Below are 17,169 nucleotides of genomic sequence, written 5' to 3'. Positions count from 1 at the left end.
GTGGAAAGCAGCTGGGAGAAACTAATCAGGTTACAGATAAAGAACAATTTCTCTCTGCCTCCCCAGCTGGGGTGCAGTTGCAGAGGGGTTACCAGCCCAGCTGGTTCTCCTCTCCAGGCACACATCCACACTTCAGGCCAAGGGAACAGGTCATTTGGCACTCGGGTCACCACCCCTGGGTAAGCAGGACCTGCTCTGCTCCTGAGGGCTGCTCACATCCCATGGCACCTGGTGGGTGCAAATGACTCTCCTCAGAAACGAGGGATCGATATTCCCAGTCTCTTTTTTCAGCTCCCAACTGTTTTATACAGTCTCTGCCTACTGTAGATGTCCCCTTTGAGACTCAACCATTTGACCTTCCCCAGTTCCCCTCAATGACTTTAGAACATCTTTGGGAAGTGGTGAAAAATAAAAAGGCTCCGTTTTCTACACAGCGGTGTAAGAAATACTCTGGCAGATCTTGTATATCCCAGAATCATACACAGAAAAAAACCAAACAATTTGGGATCTTTGGCTTAGTCCAAAGTTCCCAGGATCTGGACAGCACACCTCTAACTGCTCCTTAAATTCCAAATTAACTGCTTCAAATTCCAGCACCTGGACTTGGCTTTGGCTTTTTGTGAGAGCAGCAATACCAAGGTATTTCCATCCCTCCTCTTGCTGATCCAGAGAGAGGAACCAGGGTCCATTGTGCCTTCTCACAGGGTTCAGATTCATGCGAGAAACTAAGGCTGCAATCCCTGGACATGCCAAATCAAGGAAGGAAATGGTTTATCTTGAATGTTACAGGTCTCTCTGCCTTCAGCTCTTCAAGAACCAAATGAAGATTACCCAGTTATCATCTTAACTTCACCCCAACGGCTGTAGGAACAACCAACCTAACTCCCTGAAGTTTTCCCCACTCCTCTGCCTTGCTGCTCTGCTTCCTCTCCTTGCCTTTACAGCGCTGCTGAGGTGGCTTTGGGTGTCTGTGGTGAAGAATGATGGACTAAAGGCAACAGTCTAGTGTGGGAGGCATCACAGGTGGCAAATTTGGAGGGAGAGAGAAGCTGATTGAGGGGAACGCTCAGAAACAAAGCTTCCAACATTTGGAGAATCCCTGCTCTGACCTCCAGTGCTCCCCAGCCACATGGAGACAAGGTGTTCCCCCACCCACACTCCCAAGTGTTTTGGTTCACACCTCCCACATGCATCTGCTTGTGGGGGAGCCTTTACCACCACCTGCAATTCCCCTGTTGAGCAAAGCTGATCAGATGGTTGGAGCCATTCCTGGACAACTGCAGGTCAGGGAACAAACGCCCAAATCCTCACCACAAAGCTCTCTGGACGTGGAGATGGACACACAAGGCTTATGCCAGGGTGCCCAGCCATCATGCCCCTTTATTCCCCCACCCACAGTGCCCCGAGCAGCCAGCAAGATCCCTCTGGAGCTTCGGAAAGCTGGGAACTGGGAGTTGGTGGGGCAGTCAGCAGCGCTGGCGTGGAATGGCTGCAGTGTCCACCTGCCAATCCCTGACCATAAGACCTGTATCTCCTGTGACAGACACCGAGCTGGAGCCACAGAGACACCAAGGCAGTGTGAGGAGGCTTGAGGAGATGTGAGGAGAAGCACAGCCCCAGGAAGACTCATTCTGGCTTCTCGTTTCCAATTTGTACCACGGGCAATTAAACCTTTCCTGTGCATGGAGACGGGATGCCATAATCAGAATATTCTGCCTTTAGCACTGAGGCATGAAGAGGTCCTTGAAGCACATTGATTGTGGTCACCCACAACCACTGAATTCTGAGAAATGGTCTCCATTTTGTCACACATTTATAGCAGGCAAATTTCACAGCAGCCTTTTAAGGGAAATGGTAGGATGGCTTCATCTGGGAATGCAGGAAATAAATAGAACTGATTTCTACTGGAAAAAAAGTACAAAGTTTTTGCTGAAAATAAATTAAAATTGTCAAATCCTAAAATGAATTACCTCAACCTTATAATTTCATTCAGAAACTTCTTTTTTCTTCAGTAAGCTAACAAAATATTTCGTTTCACCCTTATCTAGTTGATGCACTTCACTTTGACGTTTATTTCCAAATACTCATTTTCTTGCTTTACTTACGCAGGACAGAATTTATCACCATATGAAGAGCAAATCAAAACAATCTGATGAAACTAAATGTAAATGTTTTGATTGTCCCTGAACCCATTTCTTCTTGGAAATGCTGAAGAATTCTGGCTATTTGTCCCAAGTGGGAGGGGAGAATGAGCCTATCTCTCCTCTGATGCTGCTGTTTGCCCTGGACCAGAAACCTTGGCCTCAAACCCTGATCTTTCACCACCTCTTTGACTTGATTGTCACACACCTGAAATATCCTATCCTCTCCTGCAGAGACATCTAAAGCCTTCAGTTCAGATAAATCAACTCTGCCTTAAAAATAATTCAGCCCACCGAGTGACAGCTATTGGTACAGCTTAGAGTCTATAAATCTTTCAAATTTGACACAGCAGTGCTCTCCCTTTGACTCAGAAGAATCGATTTAATGAGGGTCAGAGCACAGATCAGTACCTGGATCACACACAGGCCTCCTGCCCTGTCCATGAGCACAGCCTGGGGATCTGCAGAGCAGCTCCTTCGGGTGGCTGTGCTGGAACCAGCTGTGCTTTGCATCCCCCACCAGCGCAGAGGGCAAAGCTGCATTCCCACCGTGCAGCAATGCAGCCTCTGGATCACAGCAAAGCTTCCTTTAACGCCCTGCCAAACTGAGATCCAGCAGCCAGGGTGGCCAGGGCAGAGACATCCCTCCAGAGCCCAGCAAGGAGACTCCCCTGGCCACTGGAAAGGTGGCCCTTTAAGAAGCAGCAAGCCCTGCTGCTGGCAGAAACATCTGGAAAGGGGGACCAGGTGCAGCTGCTGTGATCCCAGACTGTAGAAAGGTTTTCTGTGGTAAAGGGGAGGAATTGATGCTCTCAGCGAGCAGCAGCTCCTTGGGAAGCACCCACTGGAAGCATCCATCCCAGGCTGCCTGCAAAGGTTCAGGGTGAACAAATCCCTTCTGCATTCAGCCCAGCTGAAGAAACTCGAGTTTCCTCCAAAGGCTGGCACAAAATGAATGAGGGATTGAGTCACTGCTGCCAGCAGAAGGGCGGAAACGGGATCCGTGAAGGAATTTACGAGAGCCGATTACTTCATTATGGATGTTGATCTATCCTGTGTTGCCCAAGGGCCAGAGGCTGCCCGAGCTGCGGGAGGCACCTGTGTGCCAGGACTGATGCTGCACTTTAAGAAACCTTTAAGTACAGCCACATTCCCCATTTAGCACCAGGCTGCGAGCACAGATGTTAATTAACTTTAGGGCTTTGCTCTCCAGAAATGTCTCCGAGGAAAAGCACTTTCCCTGCCCCCAGGAGGCCACTGTCCAGATTTTCATGTTTTATTTAGCTCCAAATTTCACATGCAAACCTCCAGCTTTTCACTCTTCTTCCCTGATAACAGACTCCTTGAGTTTTCCGCACAGCCTGTAAATAAAATACCAACATGGATGTCACACAGAAAATATCTGGAGGGGATTAGTGTATGTTCCGGATAATAAAAGGAGCTGGCTGAATTATTCATAGTGAATAAATCAGCTCTTTTCCGTTTTGGAAGCAAACTTTGACGCTTCCGGAAGCTCTTGGGGTACGTTTAGGATGGGAGAAACTTATTTATTTCTTTAGACCTTCTGTTGCAGCCCATGCTTTGTTCCACAAGTCACAAGTTGTTGGTGCCATTCCTCAGTGGCCTGGGGGAGGGTGGGAAACGAGGTGTTTATAAGGAAAAACAGACTTTTCATGAGGAGAGCTGCTGTCCTTCCTGTGCCTGACCTCACTGCTGTATGAACACCAGCATGAGGGACAGTGACTGCTCCTGAACATCAAAGAATCCGGAGATGTGAGCACTCTCCAAGCACAGGAGTATTTGTGTAGAAGTAATAAATGCAGCACTGGCTCCGGCAGCTCCGAGCCATCACTCAGACACGGAAAATAACAGGCAGAAAAAAAGCACTGGGGCTTTTAGCGAACAATACCCGTTAGTTAGTGAACAGTACCCATTTAACAACACTTCGCATTGCTGTCCCACATCGTTATCAAAACCCAGCCCAGCCCACGAGTGTGTCCTGCAGAACCTCACCAGATTTATGCTGGTGACCAACTCTGCTGCACACCGGGCAGCCCAAGGAGAGCGAGCAATCCTTGGCAGAGCACTGCGGTGTGCTTTAGGCATTGCAATCCGCCCTAAAGTGGGAGCATCTGGGCTATTGCCTCCCAGACAGATGATTTGTGAAGGATTTTTAAGTCCTTTCAGTTGAGAAGTGCTGTGCAACCGCTGGAACCTATTATTATCAGGAAAGGAGGGGGGAGGTAGCAAATTTCCTTTACCTATAGGCTTATCTTGTGCTCCAGAGGAACACAGTCGAGCATTTTAAACAGTGTGCCATTTTCAATTCATTTCCTTCCTACTTATTCCAAAGCAGCCAAAGCTAAGTATAATCAAGACTTAAGTGTTCCTTAGAGCCAGACAATTATTACTGGTCTCGGTTTCCCGTCTTTTAGGGAGAAAGGAAGGAATTAACCCAAGCCTTGCAGCGGGACCGTCACCCAGGGCTGTCACACGAGCTGCCTTCCAACACAGCACTTTGTTTTTGGGATGTGGCTCAGCTTCCCCCAGCCTCCAGGTGCCCCGGGGCTGGTGGCAAGGGTGGTTTAGCTCCTGGAGAGCCCTGCTGTCCTGCCGGGGGTCTCTGTTCCTGCTGCTGCCTCGCTGCACTCTCTGATCCAGCGGCACCGGCGGGGATTTCGCTCCCAGAGCCGCGATCCAGCAGCTCAGGATGCTCCGAGTGTGGAGCAGCAATCCTTGGGAAAGGGTACTGCGGGTACCCACTGCCTCCCTGCCCCGCTCAGCCATCTCCCCACGAGCAAAGACGAAGTGCCCGAGGTCCCCCAGCTCTCTCTGTCACATCAGCCCCTTCCTAAGCACTACCCCTTGTCAGCTTTAACTCTGAAAGCCAAGCCTCCCTCCCTGCCTCCTCGGGATTTACATGAAAGGAGTCAGTGGGGGGTTCTCTTCATTCGTGCTGGGCTTATGCTTCTAAATTATAAAGTGTGTCAAATGAGGATTTAATTTATATTTAACAAGACGATGTTTGTAAATTAATTATTCATCAGCTGATAACGAATAAACATTTCCCTCTTCCCTCCCTCCCTCCCACTTTTTCACAGTGTTTCCACAAATGCACCCTATGTGCAAATCTATTAAATGCTTTCTGCAGTACTCCAGATGTGGCAAAATATGTTCTTCACCCTCAATTTCGTGAGTGTGTTGCATGGTAACTAATGTAGCCAAGCAGAGCATTATGAATTGAATAGCGTGCAGCATCTCCTTCCTAGAGAGGCAAGGGGGGAATAGCCAACACTTCTAATTGCACATATCACCCTCTTCAGGTTCCAGCCCCCCACTCACAGGAAGAGATAAGAAAACAATTTGCTGTAAAAATTGAGATAGGAGCTCAGAAACCCCGTTGGAAATCACAGGCACTTCTGAGAGAGTAGAATCTGGCCCCTGGTGAACGATGGAGGCCAATTTTGCTCTTTCCATCTTTATTATCATTAAGTAATGAGACTGAAGTGGTGTACAATACCAGCAGAAGAGCCGTCCTTCTGTTTTGCTACAAAATTTGGCACACAAGGGCACCTCCTCCCACATGGCAAACACAACAGTCCTCAGCACCCAAATTAGCCCACACTGCAGTGCCTCTGATCCCAGACACGTGAAGCAGGTAGCCAAGGCAGGTCCCTGGATGACTGAAACATCTCCATTCACCTTTGCCAGGAGGGTACCACAGTGTCTGGACCGTGCTCTCAGTCTGTGGCTCCTCGAGCCTCACGCCAGGTTTTGTGTAAGAAAGGACGAAAAGGACATTCAGCTCTGGCCTCTGGGAGGAATTTGAGGAGCTCTGGGCAAGATTTGCTCCATCCCCGAGTTAAGAACAGAAGTACTTGTCCCTTCTCAGCCATACTGTCCCTCATGGACACTTCAGGGACATCCTCAGGACTGAAAGACTCTCAGTCCCAATAGCTGGCACCCGCTTTACTTCTACAGCATCATTTCCTGAGAGTTAAGCATCCCCAAAGGAAGGTGATCCAGAGCTCTAGGTGCCCTTGACACCAGTTAAAGCTATAATCTATAGCAATAAAGCCATTACAAAACAAAACCGGGAGAAAATCCCTCCAGCAAACAACCAGTCAGCAAAAAATTTCAACCCAAAGTCTCCTCCCTTGCTCCACGCTGCTACAGCCCTCCCTGGCACCTCTCCCCACAAACATAAGTGGAGAATGAAGGTGTGTCTTTGCGTCGGGCTGAGCTTCTGATAAGCCAGGGACACCTCAAGACTGTGTTATGGGATTCTAATTGGGCATCCAGCTCCACGGCAGGGCTTGGAAAGCTGCAGCACTATGGGTGAGAACTCATTTGGCTCCAGGGGCTCAGTGCTCAGCAGCAGCTAGAGCTCCGAAGGGGCTTGTGGCCCAGGGCATCCTTCCCTTGACGGTGTAAACACAGCTTCCCACCACCCTTGGAGGTGCCCAGTGGCCAAATCCCACCCCAAGATTCATGGGGTTGGGGAGGGAATCCAGTCCACGCAGTGACTGCAGTAAAGAGCCGTGGGACCTGATGGTCCCACATTTCCCCCTGTCCCACTTGTTATCATTAAAACATCTTCTAGCTCTGTTTCTGGTCACTGCCACATTTTGCTTGGAGAGCACAGAGGGTCCTTTCTCCAGGGAAGAGAGAATAAAATCTGCTCAGCCACCTAAACGGGAGGCAAGACTGCCATTCTGGTGTACAAAAGGTAACAGGAAATCACTTTACATTTCTCCCCGCTCCAAACCTGCCCACCTTCTGCTGACTCCTGAATGTTAATGTTATTTATGACAAGTGATTGATGAGAGAGACGCAGAATTCACACCCAGCACAGGGCATTTTCAAATCACCTATTCATTTTTAAGCACCGGAATCAGTTTTGTAACCTGACATGATTTATCATTTGGAGGCTGGGCAGTGGCTACACAGGGCCAGCTTCCAATCCCTGACAGAGCACCAGCAGGATGAAGACAGCCATGAATCATTAACCCTTTGAGGGTGAGCAGGGGATCACAGGAGAACAGTATTTAAACCAGATTGCTGAAGTTGGAGCATTCTACTCCAGCAGCATGTCAGGCCATCCTGTAGCCTTCAGCTGCAGATTTATAGGCCACAGTGGTCCAAGCTAGCACCCACAGTAATGTTGCTGTATCTCTTAGAAGAAGAACTTGGTTTTTTGCCTTCTACGCAGCCTGTGTGAGAGAGAAATATTTACGTAAGGCGCTGTCATGGCAATGCACCTAAAAGAGATCAATGGGACATTTCCCCTCCAGTGGACCTTCCAGCCTACACAAGCCTCTCTGTCTGTGGTAGAGTGAAATGTCACCATGGGCTCAAGAGACATCTAGCTCTGAGACAAATTCTAGCTCCCTTCCCTTGGAAATATGCATTTCCTCAGGTTTTGTATGAGAAAAAGGCAAGATGAGGACATGGGATGGACCTGGCAACTGGGAGAGGGCAGAGGTTCTCAGGCTGGGAGAAGCTGTATCAACAGGACAGAGTGAGAATGACATGTCCCCAGCAAAGACCACCTATCATGTGTTTGATGCCAGCCTGCCAGGGGCTGGCACAACCCACAGAATGGCTTCATTCGCTGCATCAGCATGGAAAAGCAAACAATCACAAAACAACTGGGTGAAGCAGCCAAGTCTGGAGGTGACACTGTGACAGCTTTGTCACTGCCCTTTCCTCTTGCTTCAAGAGGCCATGTAGCAGGATGCAGCCTCTCCCATGGGCGGGGGAAATATTCAGGGTACAGATAGCAGAAATCTGAGGCTTTGACACCTAGGTCTAGTCTCCTTAATACCTTTAATATCATGGGAAGAGGTTTCAAAGTTCAAGGGCATCACAGGTTCAAGGTTAAGAAATTACCTAAAGGAACAAGGAATGAGAGGTATCCCTAGAGAGTCTACCTTGAGACAGAAGTGTCTCAAGATCACAGGTGACTGCTGGGACCCCGCAGGGACCCCTGGACTGGCTGCAGCAAGACACTTCAGAGGGACAGCACAGCCACTTGTGACTTGTCCACACTGAGCAGTTTCCTCCCTGCCTGAACAGCTCCTGGCTGTGCCATTTCCACAGACAGCAATCCCTTCCTCAGCTGGGAAACTAGCAGAGCTCTGCGATGCTGGCAATTCCAAGTGCCAGCCACCCCAGGGGTCCTGTGCACTTGTGGAAACCCATTTCACAAAGAGGAAAAGCTTCTGCTGACTCTTAGAGAGAGCTAAACACATGGGTTGAGCTCTCCCCCATGATTTCCTGGTCTCTAGTAAGGTCTGAGTTCACACAACAGCTATTCCCCTTGGTGGGGATGGCTGTTGTCACTGCCTGGCATCTTGTTTTCCCAAAAAATACCAAAGATACTGAATGTGTTTGAAGCCCCTGTACCTGCAGCCATTTATGGCTGGTGTTAGCCCAGCAGATCCAAAATCCTGAAAGCCTGGGATGGACGTACGTACGTTCTCACATCCCCATCACCATGGCATAAGCTGTGTTTCTTAGGAAACCAGCCTAGCAGCAGTATCCCTGTTTGGGAGGAAAGACGAACTCTGGATGCAGACTGGATTTTTGAAACCACTCTCTGCTGCTACCACCTGCATGGTTCTGCAGTGCTCCCGTGACAGCGAGGGGAGCAGAGCTCCCAGCAGGGCTGGAGAAGGGTGAGGAAATGGATGAGAGGGAAAGAGAAGGGCGAGCATGTGCTCTGGGTTCTGTGTGGGTTTCTTGGCACATCCTTGGGCAGTGCAAAGCAGGCAGAACAGCCAGCTCCAATGTGATCCTTGTGCTCTCTCTCTACCTGCAGGCACAGGGGTGAGCACACCCAGCCCCTGCACTGCTGCTCTTGTGTCACTTTGGCTCCATGGCCACTCAGCCCCACGGGCTGCAGGGGCTCGTGGCACGTGCTGGCAGCCAGGGGTGACATCCACACAGCTCAGGCTGTGTGATTCTCCTCGAGACCAGGCATGCTGGAACAATGCAAGGAAATTTTGAGCCTCGAGGCCATCCCTGCTGGGCCTCCTGATGGTGCCCTCATCGTGTGAGTGGGTGCCCTGGTGGGTGCCCATCTGGTGGCTCGTGAGCAGGAGCTGCTTGGGGGCACATCCTCAGTGGTGGCCGGCCAGAAGGGCTGCTTCAAAATGCTCCTCAGAGTGGAACTGGTACTACAGCTACAGTACCATCCCTCCATCCCCAGAGGGGTTTGTTCCTTGGAAATTTTGTACTTTGGAAACTAAAAATAACATGCCCATCCCTTTTTTTTTTCTTTCTTTCTTTTTTTTCTCAGTTTAAGGGGGCTGTTTTTGTTCCTGCTCTGTTTTGCACTGAGAGAAACAAGAAAAGCCAAATTGTCCCAGCTGTACCTTGCCTTGGTCCCCTCCACCTCACTTCCCAGTGGACGGGAGAAGATTTTCAAAACCTGAGAGCAGCCAGGTGTGTTCCTTGCTAGAAAAAGGAAAAATATGACTTTGCAGGGAAAATAATAATAATAATTATGATGAAAGTTTCCTGTGAAAATTAAATAGTCAACTGTTGCTCTCTGGATCAAAGAACGTCTCTGTTAAGTCTTTTCACAGCTCTTGGTACTGCTGGCTCCTGAGCCATGAAGAGAAATCATCACAGACCTGGTGGCATCTCTCTAAGGTTCTATGCCATGGAGATGTTTGACCAGAGACTCCTCTGCTTTCCCCTTGCTCAGCACCACAGGCCAGGCCTGGACACCCATGTTTCACACTGCCATGGAAACCATCTCCAGGTACCTCTCTCAGTCCTCCTGCCCTGGTTCCACCTTGTCCTAAGAGCTCACACACTTCCCGGGGAGGAGAGGTCAAAGCCACCAGGCAGAAGTGTCTGCCACCCATTGCCAGCAGAGACCAAAGAGCAGCAGCATCATCACCCCACTCCTGAGCCCCCAGGCAAGGGAGGGCTGCTGAGGACCTCGCACTAGAGGACCTTGCTCCCAACCAGGGATGGTGCTCAGCTCCAGCTCCCAGCAGGACACAACACTTCTCACCAAAGGGAAGGAAACCTCCTCGCATGCCAACACCACCTTCACACCATGTCTAGCCAGTGTGACGCAGCCTGCCACAGTGCTGAGCCAGCCCCTGCCCCAGGGAGGGGACACGTCAGCCTGCAGCCACGCCAGCACTCACCATCTGGATGACAGACACGGGCCCGATGCTGTTCACGTAGATATCCACATCAATGAACGTGGGCTTGACTGGAAAGACAAGAAAACAGGTACAGTCAGCTGGGGCAGGAGCATTTGCAGAGGGATGAAGACTAAGGGGTGAGTGTGGCCTTATGGCAACAAAAATCCCAGCTACACCAGGCACCAAAGCATGGAAAACACAAGACACAGCCAGGCCGGGTCACCACCCATGGCCACAGGGAGCTTCAGGGGACACTTACTGCCAATGTCAGGCCTCAGCTTGTTGTCATAGTTCTTGAGCAGCGAGTTGAGGATCTGTGTGGCATCAGTCTCCTGTGCCTTGGGGGTGAGGACCCAGGTTTTATTGATGCTGAGGTAATCATAATCGTATTCCTCTGTGCTCTCACACCTGGAGAGGAGAGACAAAGGGCAGGGAGGTGGCTGTGGCAGCTCTCTGGCACTCCCTGGGTGCAGGGGCACTGCTGTGTTTCAGAGATCCCAAAGGAGGAGGATGCAACACAGAAAAAAGGCAGAGCACAAGGAGCTCAGGGAGCTCCTCTTGGCCACACTGTTAAGAAGACACAACTCACTTGGCACCTTGTTCACTTTAGGGTCACCAGATATGCAGGGACCTTGCCACCAGTGGGAAAGACTAGCACCGACTGCTCCACCTCCTCCTTAGCTCCCTTTGGAGACACACAGCTCATCCCTGAGGTGTGGGAGCCAGTCCCTGTTTTCCCTGCCTTCCTACTCATCCCACCCAGCAGCTCCTGCTGCCAGAGCTGCCTGTTAACCTCAAATACCTCCAAAATACCTCCACTACTCTGCCTACTGCTGACACCTGAAACAGGTTTCCTCTGAGGAAAGAGACAGTGACAAAATAGTGGTTTTGGGGAGCAAGACATTTTGCAATACATGCATTTCAGAGAAAAGAGGTCCTAACCTACCATGCAGGCATGGTGCAAGTCTGGCATGCCAGGGAACCCAGCCATCTGCCCTGCACAGATCCATGGAAATTAAAGCCTTATGCAAACTCCTCTGCCTCAAGGCTAAGACCTGCCACAACCCATTCCCTGCACTCACCAACCCTTCCTCCCCACCCCGTGGCGTGAGCTCCCATTTAAAGATGCCCCATCTTCCCAATCTCCCAGTTCCAAGCCAGGAAAGGAAAGCTCATATCCATCCTCCTTTGGACACGATCTACGTAGCAACAGCTTCTCTCCCTGCCTTTCAAATCTTCCCTCTCTAAACCTTTCGCACTCCTCCCTTTTCCTAAAGGAGTTTTCCCAAACCGTCTAATTAGATTAGGTCCACATGGTCACCCGGGAAATTCTAACCACCTGCCATTACTCTGGGCAGCTCATTCACAAGGCTGTCCCCGGAATGACACGGCCATATGTGGGAGAGGATGCTCCCACTGCCGGCACAGCCCCCTCGACGTCTGCCGTGTCGGCGTGTCACCTGCTCCAGCGACAGGGAGGGTCTCGCAGCGGGAGCTGCCACCCTGTTGACACTTCCCAGCTGGATCCTCGCAGCTCCGAGGCGCAATCGGGCACCACGGATACACATCTCCCTCCAGCGCCTGGGGACGCACAGCCTGACCGAGGCACTTGGAGGGGATGAAAAACCATCAAATACACACGTTGAGGCCGATTTATCAGATGCTCCACTTTCAAAACCCCAGACGAAACTCTCTTTCACCATGGCTTTGAAACTCTCCGCATCTCGGGGGCTCCGGGACGCGTCCCCCGCCGAGGGCTGGGCTGCGCGCAGCTGGCTGCCTGCCGCCGCGCATTAGGTGTTGGTACATCAGCTCGTTGTTTCCTGTCTGATTGCGCTGCACTTTCTAACCGTGCTTAAGGAGTGTTAAGCAGCGCTGTCACGATGCGCTTCCCCATCCGAGCAGCGCCGCCGGCTCGCCGGGCTCTCGCCGTGGCGTTGCCTCCGAAGCGCCGGCGAGCAGGGAGCTCTGCACCACTCGGCAGCTGCAGGAAGCACGGGGGATCACTGTGAGACCACCCCCGAGTGGCACAGGGCTCAGATCGGGGGCTGGCCCCCTCTCCTGCCAGGGACGAAGAGGGACATGCGTCCGCAGTGCGGCTCAGGGCAAGGGAAAGCAATCCGAACTGCTTTCCTTTGCTGCCAGAGTTTTGGGTGATGGAACTGCCTCTGGCAAAGTGGGAACAGCTACACTAGAAACATTTTCTCCGTGTTCCCTTGACCTTACTTGAAGTCACCTGCCATCACTGAACTCTGCACATGCCCCTGCCCTGCCAAAAGTCCTGGTCCTCTAAGAAACTGTAAGGCTACAGCAGAGCCTGAAACATCCCTGTGGGAGCTGAGCAAACCCTGGCTGAGCTTACCCTGCTCTCAGATTTCTGGATTTCCCCCCATTTAGTGTCACTGATTAACACGCCAAGGCTTGGGGTAGCATTTCCAGGGAGTCACATCCCTATTACAGATGCAGGGACACTACCAAAAACATGCTTTTTGCTAATGCAGCTAATCCTAGTCGACTAAACCATACTAAGCCATCTTAGCATAAGCGAGCCAGCTTTCGCTGGAGAAAATATGTTTTTCCAGAGTGCTTGTGAACACATAAACACACATCAGCCCTTGCTGGCGAAGAGTGTAACTCTTATGCCACCCTATGCAAGCCACTGCCTCCTCTCTAGTCTTTCTTCTTGGTGGCCCCACTTCAAACTGAGAAGGGAGGAGCCCAAGATCTGTTGAAGGGGAGAGGTATTAAGGTGACATGTGCATCCCCCCTCCAGCTGCTAATGGAAATGTCACACTGCAGACCTGCAGAGATCCCCAACGTGCTGTGAACACTTGCTGGCCTGGCAGCTCCATCTCTAGGCACCAAGCTTGGTGATGGGACAGCCAGTTCTCGTATGTGTCTGTGCAGCCAGGGGGAAAGGCAGAGCCGTGTTTCCTCACCTCTGCTTGTTGAGACATGAGAACACCCTCCTCAGAGCAGGGCCATGGGGCTGGGACACAGCCACAGTGTGGGCTGTGGGATGGGAGCAGGAGGGTGACAGCAGGGCAGAACTGGGGGCATTGCACGGAAATCCCTGGTCTTGACAGAGGAGCTGGGGCCATGGCAGCTCCTGCTGGTGCCCTGAGCAGGAGGCTGGAACGGCAGGGAGGTGTCCTTTCAGATGTGCTCACATGTATGGATGAGGATGGACAATTCTCCCTGGGCAGCCCGTGGCATTACAGCAGGACACAGCCGTGCCTCGGCTCCCTAATTCCCTTTTACTCCAGCAGACACCTGTTTGGCTGAGCCTTCCAAACACACTGCTGGGAAAAGTCACCTCAAGAGCTGGTGGCTGGCTCCCTCCCCAAGTGCCCAAGCTGTCTGACAAGGTGTTCCCTTGGCAGGACGAGGGGAAGAGCAACATATGCCACGAGCCCTTGAAAACACTTCTGCTCCTTGCCTGGTGGGGCAGCTGGTGCTGCTTGACTGGGATGCACACCCGCTGTTATTCACGAGCTGCTGGTGGCCCTGGGGCAGGAACCTCCCGGCTCAGATGCAGATCCCCGGGCTGTATCCAGCCCTGCTGAAAGCCTTCCCTGCTCCCAAGGAAAAGAGAGCATCAAAATGCATGAACAACATTTCCCTTGGTTGAAAAGCACTGTGGTCAATTCTAATTACCACCTGCTGATGTGTCCTTCTAGTCACCCATCCCAGTGCCTCCTAGGGTTGTAGGCACAGGGGTGTTGAGGCAGATGACTCTGAATTAGAAGCAGGCAGAGGGTTTAAGGACGGGGGGCTCTAGCTGCCCCCTCCCCATTTCATGTGTTCCTACCTCTGACAGCACACTCCATGTAGCCCCAGCGGTCCAATCTGCACAGCTTCACCACCTGCCAAGCCCAGCATCTGCTGTGATGCTGTGCAGGGATCTTGCCTTCAGGGCTCAGAGTTGGTTGCCCTGGTCCCAGCCCAGGCAGTGCCCTGGGAAACACTGGTAAAGAATGAGCCTCTGTGCTGGGGGGACCATCTGAGGAGTGCTCAATCACCTGGCAAGAAGCACCCAGCCTGCTCCAGCACCAGGGGAAGGGTCTTGTTGCTCACATACACAGCTCTGTTCACATGAGCAGAGCTCCTCACCCCAGCACCTACCATGAGCAATAAGGAAGAAAAGATACACCCTCCACAACTGCATCCAGGAAAAATACAGTGAATGCAGAGCAAGACCCTGATATAACTTGCTCTTTTTCTTCTCTCACAGGATTTCTCTCCCACTCCATCATGCCTACCCCCCAAACCTCTGCAGCCACTACTCCTGGCAAAGCAGGGCTCAGGGTAGAGGCAGACTTGAGGCACTGGGCAGAAAAGAGGCCGGGCCCACTATGAGGCGAACATTCCTGCTCAAGGGTATGTGAATACATGATTTGGTTGCTCCTCCGTGTGATCCTGCAGCTCACAACTCACCCTCTCGAAATGCAGGGCTCGTGGCAATGCACTGCAGGGACGATGGGGCACAGGAACTGGGACCAGCACGGATCCATCCCATTCTGATTCCTCCAATGCCCTCTGGCACCTGGATATCCCTCCCGGGAGGTTTTGTGTCCGGGCACGAGCAGTGGGGCAGATCTTGCTCCTCAACCCTGGGGAGGCCAGTCCACGCAGGGCCACGGCAGAGATGGACTTTTTGCCCACCCCCGGGGTCGGGAAGCATTGGCAGGGCAGACCATTAGTAGCAAGATTCATGCTCCCTGTCCCCGACTGCATCTGTAATGGGATTTGATCGGCTTTAAGGTGGCTTATTCTGCCAATTAGCTTCAGCCAGTAAAATCCCTCTTCCTCCAAGCCCTGGGGGTAACAATCTGCTGACAACATGTTCTTTCCCCATCTAGCCATTAAACTCATCAGCAGGGCTAGGAATTGTAGGGAAAAAAAAAAAAAAAAGGGAAAAAGAAACTTGAAACCCCCTTGTGCGTGGGGCCTTTCATCGCTGTTTACAGAAAAGCGCTACGAGCACTGGCCCTAAGAAAGCACCGCCACCTGCCCGCCCCTGCCTCTGCTCGCGTCTCGCCCACCGGGCTGACATGGGGCTGACATCGGGCTCTCCTCCCGCACCCGGAGCCGCGACCTGCGGCCAACCTGTGGAGCAGGGCAGGGCAGGAGCCCGCGTTGCCCTCCCGCCTCCAGGCTGCACGCCCTGCGGGGGCTTCGGGGGCTCAGGGGATGGAGCGCAGGGAAAGGGAGCCAAGCTCTTTCCCATCCAGCCGGGCTCCACGTGGAAATGCCCCGGTGATGGATGGAGCTCCCCGGAGGTGCCGGGTTCCTACCGGTCCGGCTCTGGGCAACCCCGGATGGGTCTCTATCCGCGGCAGAATTAGCCAGCGGGTGGGAAAACGGGATGTCCTCTCGATTCCGGCATGCCGAGGGGGAGCCCGGGGTGCGGAGGATACGCAGGAACTCGGTGCTGCCGCGACGGGACCCGCTGGAAGGAACAGCTGGGGGCACGGAGGTGCCAAACCCCCGCTGGAACCTGCGCGGCGAGCGCGGGGAGAAGCGCTGCCACTCCAACCCCCTCCCATCCCATCGCCCCCCATGGGTAAACTGAGGCGGGGAGGTGAGGGAAAAAGACTCACCTGGCTCGCAGGACCGGCCCGAGGGCCAGGCAGAGCAGCAGAACCGCGCGGGGCATCTCTGCGAGGCGAGCAGCGTTCCGGGGGGGCGGCGGCGGCCGTGAGCTCGCCCGGCGGGGCTCAGCGCGGGGCCGGGCCGGGGGCGGCGACGGGGCCCCCCCTCTGCCCGCTGCGCCGCGCTCCGGCCCCGCCACCGCCCGCACGGCCCCGCGCTCCGCGCCGCCCGCCGCGCACCGACAACTTGGGCATCTCTTCTCCGGTCCGCGGCGGGGAGGGGCTCGCAGCAGCGGCTCCTGCCTCCCCGCGTCCCCGCGCTGGGGCCGGCCTCCCCCGCACCCCCGGGGCTGAGCGCCGGCGGGGGGGGAGAGCGCCGAGAGGCACCCGCGCATCTGCCGGGGCTGCGCTGCCGGGGAGCGAGCATCGTCAGCTGGTGCGAGGAGCTCTCGCTCCCCCTCTGCCTAACAAGGCGGTTGATTTCTCTTAATGCTCGCCTCCTTTTTTTTTTTTTAATTTTTTTTTTATTTTTTTTTCCTATGCATAACAGTTGGGGTGTTTATCTAAAAAAAGAAGGAGTGGGTAATTATTGCTAAATTACGCAAGGCGTCGGGCCCCGCTGGGCTGAGCTGCCAGCGGGATGCAGCCGGGAGAGGGTCCTTCCCCACCTGTTGGGGCTGCTGTCCCTCAAAACCAGCCAGGAGGGTGTGTGGGGAGGAGCTGTGGGTGCGCTGGGGATCGCGGGTCGCCTGTGAGCTCGCAGCCTGTCGCTCTTTGCCTTCGGGCTTTGCCAGGCTGCACTCGGGCTATTTCTTTACTCTGCCGACATCCGACAGGCAAACATTTCTCCCTCGGGAGCTTTGCGTGAGGGTTGCTCAGAACAAATTTTGTTAGACCCACACGAGGCACCAATAATTGTCCTTTATTGTTTAGTTACAGGCTGAGGTGTAGGAGCTGGTCCCCAGAAAGGCCTGGTCCTGCATCTCTCAGAGGTTTGGTAATTCTGATGGCAAATCCAGCTCCTCTGGACCAGAGCAGGACCATCCCTTTTACTGAGAACTGACTCTCTCCTCTCACTGCTGAGCCTGTCACAGCCTTCCCAACACGAGCAGGGGCAAACCTCTCCTCTGCTCTCCATCTGCAGCCTTCTGCTGTCGCTACCTCGTTGGTCCAGGATCAGGAGATTCCCGTTCCCCAGGCACACCCAGTGCCTCACAGCCAGGACCAGTCTCCGTGGCGATGGGGATGCCACAGGAGCACAAGAAG

At 53.1% G+C, this 17,169-nt stretch overlaps 1 protein-coding gene across 1 annotated transcript in view; it reads right to left on the bottom strand.

Annotated features, from left to right (window-relative positions):
- The window catches only part of LOC134050249 (gamma-aminobutyric acid receptor subunit gamma-4), a 31,622-nt gene extending 15,654 nt beyond the window's left edge, over nucleotides 1-15,968 (bottom strand). Inside the window, exons 1-3 of the mRNA XM_062503186.1 lie at nucleotides 15,913-15,968; nucleotides 10,569-10,717; nucleotides 10,310-10,377 (exon numbers count right to left, since the gene is read on the bottom strand). Coding sequence (XP_062359170.1) covers nucleotides 10,310-10,377; nucleotides 10,569-10,717; nucleotides 15,913-15,968 — 273 coding nt within the window. The remainder of the gene's footprint in view (nucleotides 1-10,309; nucleotides 10,378-10,568; nucleotides 10,718-15,912) is intronic.
- Between the last annotated feature and the right edge of the window lie 1,201 nt (nucleotides 15,969-17,169).

Source organism: Cinclus cinclus, chromosome 15 (assembly GCF_963662255.1).
Source record: "Cinclus cinclus chromosome 15, bCinCin1.1, whole genome shotgun sequence".
NCBI lineage: Eukaryota > Metazoa > Chordata > Aves > Passeriformes > Cinclidae > Cinclus > Cinclus cinclus.
This window is presented reverse-complemented; position numbering and strand designations above follow the sequence as displayed.